The 12,053-nt window shown below is 43.7% G+C and overlaps 1 protein-coding gene across 7 annotated transcripts in view; it reads left to right on the top strand.

The window, feature by feature from the left end:
* The window catches only part of LOC146801760 (beta-1,3-galactosyltransferase 5-like), a 152,236-nt gene that overhangs the window by 94,373 nt on the left and 45,810 nt on the right, over positions 1-12,053 (top strand). For 6 of the 7 annotated variants that reach the window (XM_085621237.1, XM_085621236.1, XM_085621238.1 and 3 more), the window contains exon 2: positions 1,133-6,669. The exons of the other annotated variant lie outside the window; for it this stretch is intronic. In XM_085621237.1, the coding sequence (XP_085477363.1) occupies positions 1,133-2,089 (957 nt within the window). In that variant the 3' untranslated portion in view covers positions 2,090-6,669. Of the gene's footprint in view, positions 1-1,132; positions 6,670-12,053 lie in introns of those variants that run through there. 7 annotated transcript variants of the gene reach the window in all.

The raw sequence follows: 12,053 nt of genomic DNA, 5'->3' as shown, positions 1-12,053 counted from the left end.
TTGGTGTTACCATCTGACACCACCTAGGGGAAGAACATATATACTGAATAATTCCTGCCTGTATCACTTCCTAGTAGTCTGGTAGGATTTTGTAATAAAAAAAAAGTCATTAAATAACACCCGCATATATAAATATAAATGCACATTGAACCGTCTAGGGGCTTTGAGTCATCTCTTCGGTGCCATTGATCTGTCTGGTTGTCATGAACTCTTTGCTTCCATGGGGTAATGGTTCAGTGCACATTAGTTATTGGCTCTCTTGTCCTGTGAATGATGCATATTCTGATCACATGTACTTCCATTTGAAAATGAGTGTGGTTCAGTGTCCGGGCTGGTTTGCCAGTCCTTTAGATTGTAATTTTCTTCTTTTATAGTTCCTCCTTTATTCTTCTGTTTATTTTAATGTTTCTTAAGAGTATACTATAACTCTACATGCCTTGCTTAAGGTTCACTTGATTGCCACTCATTTCATCTGCAGTGCGCTGCATCCCACCAGGACACCATTATGGAAAGTTGTTGTCCCTAGTGTATCATTTTTTCACCATTCCAAGATGACCAGCATGTTGGTTCTAAATGTGGTGCCCAAGCTGGAACTTGAAAACAACAATAGACTATTTACAGTACCTCTGCAAGACGGGCACTCGCTGCTATGTTTAGTGTCATTATTGCATTCAAATGCCTGCCGTGTGTAAATGGAAGCATATTTTATTTTTCCACTTGTATTCTTTTACTTATCTTGCATATGTTGTTTGGTTTGTATGTGTTTTATTGTGGTTGTGTCAGAGGGTGTATGCAAGAATAAGTAAGCAGATGATTAATGGATACATGAGAGCAAAGATGAGTGATAAAGTGCATTTATGATGACCCGTTGAGCGGCTAAACCCATCAATGACACAACAGGCACTATCATTCATAAGCCAGACCTATTGGCCAGTGCTTGTTGCCTTATTTTTCTACCTTGCGTACTGTGAATGTTCACTAAGACGCTAATGTTGATATCGGTGATTAATCAAAGATTATCACTGGAATGGCATTGTCTTCATGACTAAAATTCTCTGTCTCTTACTTCAAAACCTCAATTTGTGAAAAATAATATGTTCTATATTATTTATTTTCTTTTGTTGTTTTCCAGATGGCTAAAAGGCGGGTGGTCTTCATCGGGACATTGCTGCTTTGCTGTATGGGCTTCTTAATGTTTGCACTTCAACAGAACTTCGTAAAAGTTTGCTTCTCCTGTAACGATGGGAGAGCAATGTTCATATTTAATTTTGGAGCTGACAATGGAACCTTTCTGCTGTTACCGGATGCAAGGTGTCAACAAAAGCCGCCATTCTTGGTGATCCTTGTGGCAGCAAGACCCAAAGATGTAAAAGCTCGAACAGCAATCCGTCACACTTGGGGAAAAGATCAAACTATTGGAAACAAAAGGATTGCAGTATTTTTTCTTGTTGGAACACTGGCGGAATGGGAAAGAAAAGCAGAGGCCGATATTGCTGCCGAAAGCCTGGTCTACAGAGATATCATCCAAAAGAATTTCACTGACACCTACTACAATCTTACATTAAAGACTGTGATGGGCCTTGAGTGGGTCGACCACTATTGCCCTCAAACCAAGTTTGTGATGAAGACTGACACAGACATGTTTGTCAATGTCTTGTACCTGACTGAATTGCTGGTGAAAAAGAACAGAACTACTAGATTTTTCACTGGTTACCTGAAACTTCATGAATTACCTATACGGAGTAGGATTAGCAAGTGGTATGTCAACGAGGAGGAATATCCTGACAAAATGTATCCACCATTTTGCTCTGGCACAGGGTACATTCTTTCCACTGATGTTGCCCGTGATGTTTTGACTATTTCGCAAAGCATTCCTTTTTTTAAACTGGAAGATGTCTTTGTTGGAATGTGCCTTCAACAGCTCAACATAAAGCCCGAGCCTCTTCACAGTGAAGAGACATTTTTCCCTGATAAGATTGAATTCTCGATTTGCAGATTTAGAAAAATCGTAACTTGTCACCACATCCGTCCTAGTGAGTTGCTGATATACTGGAATGCGTTGAACAGAACCACAGAAGAAAAGTGCTGACATTCAAATTTGACCATCTGTTAGCCAAAAATAAGATTATATTACACACTTCAGATATGTGGTGAATCACGTTTCTTTACAGTACTGTATTTATGTTTAAAATCCTTCAGGGGAAGCTTGCAATACCTATTAAAACACTTGAAATAATCTGTTTAAGCTTCTCTTTTGCTCAAGACAAATGCGGAGTCAATGTTAAAGTAAGCTTCATTAGTGTAATTTAGGCTTAATGCCTGCTGTTGAGGACTATAATGGTTGTTAAAGGCCCTGCACCCGAGTTATAGGACAGAGCAGCAGGGAAGAGCCTACAACAAGGGAGAGGGTCTTTAATGACCCGTATAGCCTGAGTCAGAAGGGCTATAAGGCTATTAGTAGATTCCACCAACTGAGGGTCGAATGGTCTAAATTAAAAATGGAGAAACAAACACTGGAATGTTGGAGCAGAAGGCTTAGACCAGCCATTATAAGCCCAGAGCTACTTTGTCTTCAATGGAGCTCTCAAAATTCTAATATTCTGGGTTCCATTTTAACTTCTATTGTGTGACAGTAATTTGCAAATGTGCCTTTAAAAAATAAAAAAAAAGTCAAGGGAGGCATAAACTCGAGAAATGGTGCACGTCATTCACTAACTTTAAACAATTCTGAAAGATTGATGATGGTGGAAGTTGAATTATCCTTCGCATGAAATCTAAGAAAATCCTACAGCTACGTGTATAAACACTTGGGTATCTTGGTAATGAGTCTTATATGCTGAGGATATTTTTTAGTTTTGTCGTAAATGTATCTTTCGTGCCAGATGTGCATTTATTTGGATGCGCTCTGCAATGCGACAACCACAATAAGAAATTCATGTGTTTTGAGATGCTAAGCATACTGCATCAAAATAATTACAATTCATGGGTTTAACACTCTGCAACATTTTACAAGTTCTCAAGTAGTTCACAGTTATGGCTTACACAAAAATAATGCTCCAAATCGTGGCAAAATAACGAGAAATAGCATAAGGTCATGTAAATTATTTCCTTGAGTAAGTTCTGTGACAACTGCGTACTTCATGACTAACAGTGCGCTCCTGCAGTAATGCAAAGTTTTCATTTAGAGGTAATGCATAGTGTTTTATTCCCAGTTACAGCATGCTTTCACAGAGCCATTCAGGTACAGCTAACAGAGTCTATAAGTACATTGTTGTATAATCTGAAATGCATTTTCTTTTCTCATTCTGCCTTCCAAAACTTAACTAACTCTCAAATCACATACACTGCTTTCCATACCATAACCTCAAATGCAGTTTCTTGGCTCCTTCTGCCTTACGTCACTTGACTACCTCTCAAACTAATTCACTACTCTCCACACCATAATCTCCATCCCCCTCTTCTTTGCCTTATTTGCTCTGACCTACCTATGCATACCTCTGTACAACAGAACCTAATGTCCTCTCTGCCTGATCGCTAAAGCCATGTCTACTAAGTCTCAGTAACTACCTCTCCGCAGTGCTTATATATGAGCCCCTTGCGCTGCCAGTGCGTCACTTTTAACATGGGAATAAGTGACATACTGGGGCTTGTATAAAAGACCCTACATTTCCTACCTCTTTCTCCATTGAGTCAAACCTTTTCCCTCACAGTGCATCAATGCATCGCCATTTGAAACCATACGTTTATCCAGCTCTCACTAACACTGTGCATCGCTCACTTACACTGGGACTAATTTTCCCAGGCTTTGACTGCTTGTGGGGCAGAGCAGTATCTGCGGTTGGGATACCTCTCCATCCAATTACAAATGATCCTGTGTTCCAGCACCTGAAATTCCCTGGTACAGGAAAACTGAGTAAAATTTTACAATCTGGAAATTCCTTGTCCCTCCCCCTGACTGACCCCCTCCTACGGCACCGGTGGCATGTAATGCTCCCTCTGCCAGGTCATACAACCCCACTCCCTCATACTGTCCCCATGCAATGGTCAAGATATCTCTAAAATATAAGCATTTGAATTCTGGCTGTCACTATTCACCATATTACAAAAAAGTCCACTCAAATGAGCCAGTAAGTCCCCACCGCTGCCCGATCTCTTTGGAATGTCTTCTTCCTCCAAGTTACTGCAAGCGGAAGAGGTAAGGAAGCTGCCGGACAAAGTCAAAGCCTCAAACATACTGGTTGAGCCTTGCCAAGCTTTGTATACTAAGGAATAATCCCAAACTTTTTCCCTCTGATATTGCAGACATCATTAATGCCTTCCTCACCAATGGGACAATAACCGAATGCTTGAAGACAGCTGCAGTCACTCCTGTCCTGAAGAAACCAATGGCTCTTCTGAAAGCCCTAATTAGTTATAGGCGAATCTCTAACCTCCCAGGCCCTAGTTATATCTTTGAGAGGTAACTTACTATAAAAAATGGAGGTTTAGACGCATGAGAGCTTACATGAAAGAGGATCTTGTCCTCCTAGAAAACAACCTTCAATTAGTGTCCTGTAGCTAACTTCGGCTTGATATGATAAACCCCATGTATCTTACTTAAAAGGCTAAGGCCCTCACTCCAAGAGCTGCACAACTCCAGAGGTGACAGCACCTCATCCAGTGTTTAGTTTATGAAAAGGTCATAAGTACTGATGCTCAAAAGGTTTCTTGGCAGATCACCCCCCACTTATGCCATTGGCACTGCCCACTTGCTTTACTGGTGCAGCCCATTGCTTGATGGACAATTCCCAAAATCTCATTTCAGTGAGCAAGCACAGCCAGTCTAAATTCCTTTTTCCGCGTGTTTTTTGGGGATGGAAGGCAAGGTGTTCTCCAAGAAAGCTTTGAAATAATCGGGTCATATAGTGCATTTTACATCCCAATTTCCACGTACATGTTTTTAAAAGCCATAGTGCTGAAAGAGCACTCTAAAAGGGATCTCATGAAATAGTCTATGTATTTCGTGGTACAGATTAGGAGGAGAGCAAGGGTTGGGGGACATGAATCAATCCAATCTGCCTTAATATTCAGCAAATTACTCCTGCTAACAACTTCTATCCAGGACACCATTACCATTAAATCTTAATATGGGACTATTGTACTATTTTTTTTTAAATGGTAATTTATCTATTCTAGAAATGGTTATGTGTGAAATGTACGATTAAATAAATTTTTACTTTGAACATTGTACATTATATTTTTAGATGATTATATATATATATATATATATATATATATATATATATATATATATATATATATTGTTGAATACACTGCATTTGCCCCCCTTCTTGCAGGAGAAGCACTGAAAGACCTTCTGTTAGGAATGGTAATGAGGTGGTATGGTTGCCATGGGGTAGCAAATGGGTAATTAAGCTTTTACTGTTAGTTGACAGAAGTGTCCCCAATTCTTTGATGGCACCAACTCCAAATAAATAATTTCTTTTGAATATGGGTCAATCTTTGTCAAATCCAGACTAACTCTGCTGATGCAACATTTTAATGACCTGCATCACAGTTATCCTCGGCGTTAGCTTAGAAAATTGAGCAATACTCTGTTTTCATGGTACCAAGGGCCTACTTGGTCTGCACTGGAGTTGGTGTTACGGGTTGCCCAAAAACACCTGCTAGTAATTGCAAATTATGCCCATCTTTGCTAAACACCCTGCCAGTTTTCTGTCTTTTTGTATCAAATTAAAACTATATTTTGCGGCTGAGAGCCAGGAAAAAGGATCAAAGAATAACAGAGCATCAGTGCAGTGTAGGAGACCGCATCCCTGGAAAGGGAGCAGCTGTCAGGAGCTACAACTAAGACTAGGTGTGTAATATGGGAAGAGATGTAGTGGTGACATTGATCACCCCGAGGTAGAAACCCAGGGTCGGTGTGAGATAGACTGAGGTGGCATGAGAAGGCATCATCCAAGATTATATTTGGTCCACTCAAGCAAGACTCAAGCTAAAGGTCTGGTTCTGTCTTGGCACTTGACAATTAGAGCCAGGCTGGCGTCCTAGACATCATTTCCCCATTTAATGCAGTTTTTTATATGCAAAACTTGCATAAGTTAAAAATGCTGCAGTTATCTTTTTACTGGGCCAAGTATCCCGTTGTAGCGCTTGACTCTCAGAGTAGCGAAGCAGAGTAGCCAAATGCCTACTCATGAGAGACTGTGTCAGCTAGTAATCTCAAGATGCTGGCAGCAACAACAACACTCTATAAATGATCGTCCAGTCAGTGCCTTTTCTTTTAAAAATGAAAATCACTTTTATTACATACACACATCCTAAATACTACACATTAAATTACAAATATATACACTCGGGTAGGTGAAAGTACCTTTGATGACACCCTCATTTCACACTACACTCCTAGTGGGTCCTGAACCCTAAAATTACAATACCCCCACCTAAACCAGATGCAACAGCACAATACAAGGGGTATCAGTATATATAACACAGGCAAACTGTATTTTTCAGGGTGTCACCACAATTATAACAAAGACCACATGTTACGGTTTGCCAGCGTAACACCTTTGCAATTAATGTGATCAATGTCAATACTCGAGAGCATTTACTATAAGTGTAAAAAAATGCAAGCTCATCAACAGTATTGTCAATAAAGCATTTTTAAACTGAAGACCAGTGTCGATATCTTTCTTTACATTTTACAGGCTGCACCATTGTCCCAGGAGAGACTTATCTCAGTGCTGGGGGTCAGGTGGAGTCAAAGTCCTTAGTCAGTCCTTGCAGGGCATCAGGTTACTCCTCCTTCCAGGTGGGCATCGTTCAGCCATTGTTGCTCCCAGATCCATGCCCTTCCCAACTGTCTCTTCGTTATGTAAGGGTTTTTAAGTGCAGGTGGAAAGCTGAAGGAGGCAGGCACCCATGACAAATCCAAGGATGCCGCACCATCACTCCACCCTTGCCCTCATCCTCCTACATAGCATTTTGGGACAAAGCAAGATGACCACTTCAAATTGGCTGTAGAAAGAGCTCACTTGAGATCCTCAGCTTCGCCCGTTGATGACAGCTGCCTGATCCCTCCCACCAAAACATCAAAGGTAAGCCCCTCCTGTGTTGGTTCCAGAGGTTTGGCCTTCATCCTTTGTTCAAGAGGATCTGGGCTGTCCCATTCCAGGTGCAATGTGATAAGCTAATTAACAGATTTATTTCCTGCCACCCCTTCCTCTCCCAACTGGATCAAGCAGTTCCTTATTGTGTGAGAAGGCCTTAGATACCTGGTTGGGCCTTGCTGGCCTAAGTGGACCAACACTGTACTTTAGTGCAGATTTTCTCTATAATGTGTAAGCATTACAGCCCTACACTATGAATGGCCACTCATATTATAAGGCCTACCCCAGGTTAGTACCAATCCCTGAAGAGTGCCTTCTGCACCAGGCTACATGTGCGAATATACAGGGCTGGGCATGACAATGGTCTGACACACACAGTCTACACATTTGCGCACCTATGTGTTCTCACGGGTTCATGCTCAACCATCCCAGCTCTTCTTACCCTAGCTGTGCAGCTGCAGCCTTATCTTAGAAGGTGGACACTGGTGATTATAACGTGATTAGCACACTGTGAATTTATTGTAAGCACGATTTAGGTACTGAGACTCACTCACAGTAAAAGTCCAAAAAATAGGCAGTCAATTGCGAAGTATTATGGTGGACTAAAGGTGGGGAACGAGGTTTTGTGTCCTTGATTTATTATGTAATCAATGTATCTATTTAACACAGTGTGTAATTTAGGTCATGAAATGTAGCTACTGCTGGAATGGAACAAAACAAAACTTGCTGAATGTTTAACCAAGAAATCTGGGTTCGAATCTGTTGATTCCCTGCTTGACCTAATTGTATCATCTTCATCAAAATAATTAATTCACTGTGTCTCATTACACTTGGTTGTCACATCTGAGAGCACTGCGATGTATTTTAGTTCTGAATCTGCTCTATACAAAACCTCCCTTGTATATGGATTGATAGACTATATTGGTTCTCCTTCTATAACCCTATTGGCTATATATTAGAGGCACATGACAAGTGAATTGTCTCTTGGTTCACTCATTGTATCTTCATGCCATAAGTGGAGCAGGCCTTCATAAAAGTGTCGTAAGGTCATATTTGGAAACTTTCACTCAATGCAGTGTCAAGCACTTAAATTTAAGGTGGTCAAATCAAACCATAGGCAGGGTGGGGCTACTGCTTAAGTAGGGCAGTGTGCAAGTGTTTGATGAGCAGTAAACATCCTGCCACTCACTCCCAGAGACAGCACATCCTATAATTTCTCTCTTTGTCTCTTTTGTTTCCTACTTGGGAGGAATGACAATTCTCTTTCTCTACATTACCTGGTAGTTGTAGCTCTAATACTGTCTCTCTCTATATATTTCTGTTATGATTTCGCTCCCGCTTGATGGCACCTGAGTTGTAACACTTGCATTCTTTCTTTAATATACCTCGGAGATGTGATTTTGCCAGCGATAGATGAATTTACTCCCTCTCAAATGTTTGTGGGCTATTTACTAAGGTTTTGTGTGTGGCGCAAAATGATGCAAAGCATACCAATTTAAAAGTCTTTGGTCACTGCTTGATACTGAGCAGTGACATGCAAGCGCTCATGCAGCCATTAACAAATGCCCAACTTTGAGTTTTAGATTTGATGGCATCTTCTCTCCTGCTCTCCTCTTCCCTCCCCCGTCCTACCGGTCCCCGCTGGTGACCTTTTCTCTCCCTCCCTCTCACGGCACAGCACTGCAGTCTCCATCTTGTACCTGTCCATGCAGGTAACACGCCACATTAATCATTCTTGACCCCACTGTAGAGGTTAAAAGCCTCCGACAAGGCCCCTCACCTTGTATCGCGGTAGCAGCCTGCGGGTCACACATACACACTAGACCCAAGTGCAGTTAAAGTGCCTGGATCCCCAGCGATCCATGCACCTTTAATTATCCCTTCAGGACCGAGCCTGGACCTTTGGGTGGGTGTCAATACAAAGTATCGTAGTGGCCGGCTGGCTCACTACATCCCTTTGTAACCTTTACGGCAATAAACTGCATTAGAAGGGTGAAAAAGGCTCCTTGGTGGAAGGATTACTTGAAGGGGGTAAGCGGGCTCATTGATGAGGAGCACGAAGCTCGAACGAGTATGTGGCGATGCCGCGACTAACTAAGCGAGAGCTTGGAAGGACTCCTACTGAGGGGGCATCACATTGTATTGCCGCAGAATCTGTGGAGACGTACCGTGGAACTGACTCATCAAGGACATCAGGGGCTAGCTAAGACCAAGGCACGACTACGCTCAAAAGTATGGTTTCCGGGCATGGCTTGGACAATGGAAGAAATCATGCGGGGATGCCACTCCTACACAGTCACGAGACTCTTCAGTGATGATTGGGGTTACTGCTGACTTGACTCCTGTGATTGTGCAGGAGTGGCATCCCCGCCTGATTTCTTCCACTGTCTTAGCCATGCCTGGAAACCATACTTTTGAGCGTACTCGTGTCTTGGTCTTAGCTAGCCCCTGATGTCCTTGTCACTTCGCAGCCTGCGGCCTCTCCTCACACACTCTCGCTGAGGCCCGCGTCTTCAGCCCTGCCCTTCAGCGTGTGGATGTTGGGCCGTGGGAGCCACACTACGCGGCTGCATTGTTCCTTGCAGGCGCCGTGCTGCTACACACTACAGCTACTTCCCATTTGGCTGCTCGACGGGAACAACTGCCTCTCGCCCTCACAGTGCCAGGATACACCGCTGCCAGGCCTTGTGGCGCAACACTTCCTATCCTGCACTTTCCAACGCTCCTTACAGCGCTGCCTTTTTGCCACAGGGTAAGTACCCCTCATCGCTAGTGTAGAGGTGGGGAACCTCCGGCAAGGCCCCTCACCTTCTAGTGCCATAGCAGCCCTGTAGTGCACACATACACTAGACACAAGTGCAGTTATGTGCCTGGATCTCGAGCGATCCATGGACCTTAATTTATTCCCTTGGGACTGAGTCTTGGGTGGGTGTCAATACAAAGTATCGTAGTGGCCGGCTGGCTCACTACACCTACGTTGGAAGATGGGACAGGGCTGCCAAGGGAGGCCACTTGTGGCAGGGATGTGTCTGAAAGAATGGCCCCCAGCTTGAGAGAAATGGTTGAAAGTCTTACCACAGTGACCAGGGTGAAGCTTAGGTAGTCTGTTATCGTACATGGCCAGACCTCCTCCAGGAAGGCCGGCAAGTGAGAAGCTCCTGTGTAGGTTCAAGCTGCCCCAGATAGTTCCAAACACCACTACACCAGGCAATAGCCAGAGGTAAAAGCAGACACTAGGATTTTTTTTAAATGACATTTCTTTATGAGAAATATTCTTTCTCCAAGTCTACCATCTCTTTGCCAGCTTTCTCCTGTCTTCCTTTTCAAGCATTTCTCCATGACTGGCCTACACTGCTCTCTCCTCACCTCCTTTGCCTGCCCTCCTCCAATGGTTAACACCTCCCTCTCCTCTCTTTGTCTGCTCCCTCCTCACACTCCTGCCAAGCCTCCTCTAGAACCCAAACCCTTTCACCCCTCTTCTCTGTGCCTGTCCTCTCCTAGTAATTATTTTGCTGTCCCTCCTCCAGTGGTCCTTCCCGAGCTCTCTGATGTTACTCCTTGTGCCTGCCCGCCTCAGCCATCAGCATCCTTGAGTGTCTCCTCTTCCAGGTTCACTGCTTCACAATCGGCACAGCCCCACTTTCTTTGTATGGCTTGCTGTCCTTGCTGCTTTGCCTGCCACATCGATCCTGGGTGCCAAGACAGAGCAGTCCGGCTTAGGTAGTGTCTGAAATGGAGCCGGGTGTCTGCTGCTTCTGCAGTGGCAGGGTGATTACCTTAGATCAAAGTGTTGTATGAATAGGTGCAGGAACTGTGGGAACAGGGGCATTTATCCTTCCCCCATCTCCCAAATTCTGAAGTGGAAACTACCAAACTCCAGGAGACATAGTAAAACTGCTCCTTGGTACACAGAAGATCTTAGAAACCACAAACGTCTCTGTAAAAGACAGGAGAGAAAGTGGCGCACGTTTTATAATTCCGAAGAAAAAGCGATCTATAGGGAAATGATCAGGAACTATAAGCTGGCCATAAAAGCCACGCAAGCTGCCTATTACAACCTTAAAAATACTATGGCAAAATCTAAATCCAAAGAAATCTACCGTATAGTTAATACCTTGATCAAGTCTCCGCCACCTGTTACAGATAACATCAACTCACCGTCCAAGTGCAACGATTTGGTGGAATTCTTCTTTCAAAAAGTTAATAAAATTTATCTTTCCTTTCCCAACCCGCCCACTGATCCGCCTGTCCAAGGCTCGCACTCAGCCTCAAATCCGACCAAGCGGCTGGAGTCCTTTCCCCTGATAGCATTGGAAACCTTAGAGAAACTGGCACAACAAATAAAAACCGGATCTCCATGCGACCCTGGTCCTCCAGGCTCATTGTGCCTGGCAAGCAATACTATCTTCCCCACTCTTGTGGATCTACTGAACTCCTCCATAATAAGTAGGACAGTTCCCACGACTTGGAAACACGCTATGGTACGGGCTCTACTGAAAAAACCTTCCCTTGACCCGGCCAACCCCAGTAACTATCGCCCGATCTCACTACTCCCATGGGCGTCAAAAATTCTGGAGAAACATGTCAATACCATCTTGACATCGTTTCTGGAGGAAAACCATCTCCTTGACTCCTCCCAAACGGGTTTTCGAGCCAAACATGGGACAGAGACCGCCCTACTGGCAGTAACTGAGGAGGCAAGACGGATCCTGGATCGAGGAGGGTCAGTGGCAGTGATCCTCCTCGATCTAAGTGCCGCATTTGACACGGTACATCACAAAATCCTGTTAACCCGCCTTGCCGACTTAGGAGTGACCGGAGACGCCCTGGCATGGTTCGAATCTTTTTTATCAGGCAGAACCTTTCAGGTCTTCAACGGCACATCCCGCTCTTCCACTCGCCCTCTGGGATGTGGAGTCCCGCAGGGCTCCTCTCTAAGCCCTA

The sequence above is a fragment of the Triturus cristatus genome, chromosome 8 (assembly GCF_964204655.1).
Source record: "Triturus cristatus chromosome 8, aTriCri1.1, whole genome shotgun sequence".
Lineage (NCBI taxonomy): Eukaryota > Metazoa > Chordata > Amphibia > Caudata > Salamandridae > Triturus > Triturus cristatus.
Note: the sequence above shows the minus strand (reverse complement) of the source record. Positions and strands in the feature narration are given on the sequence as shown.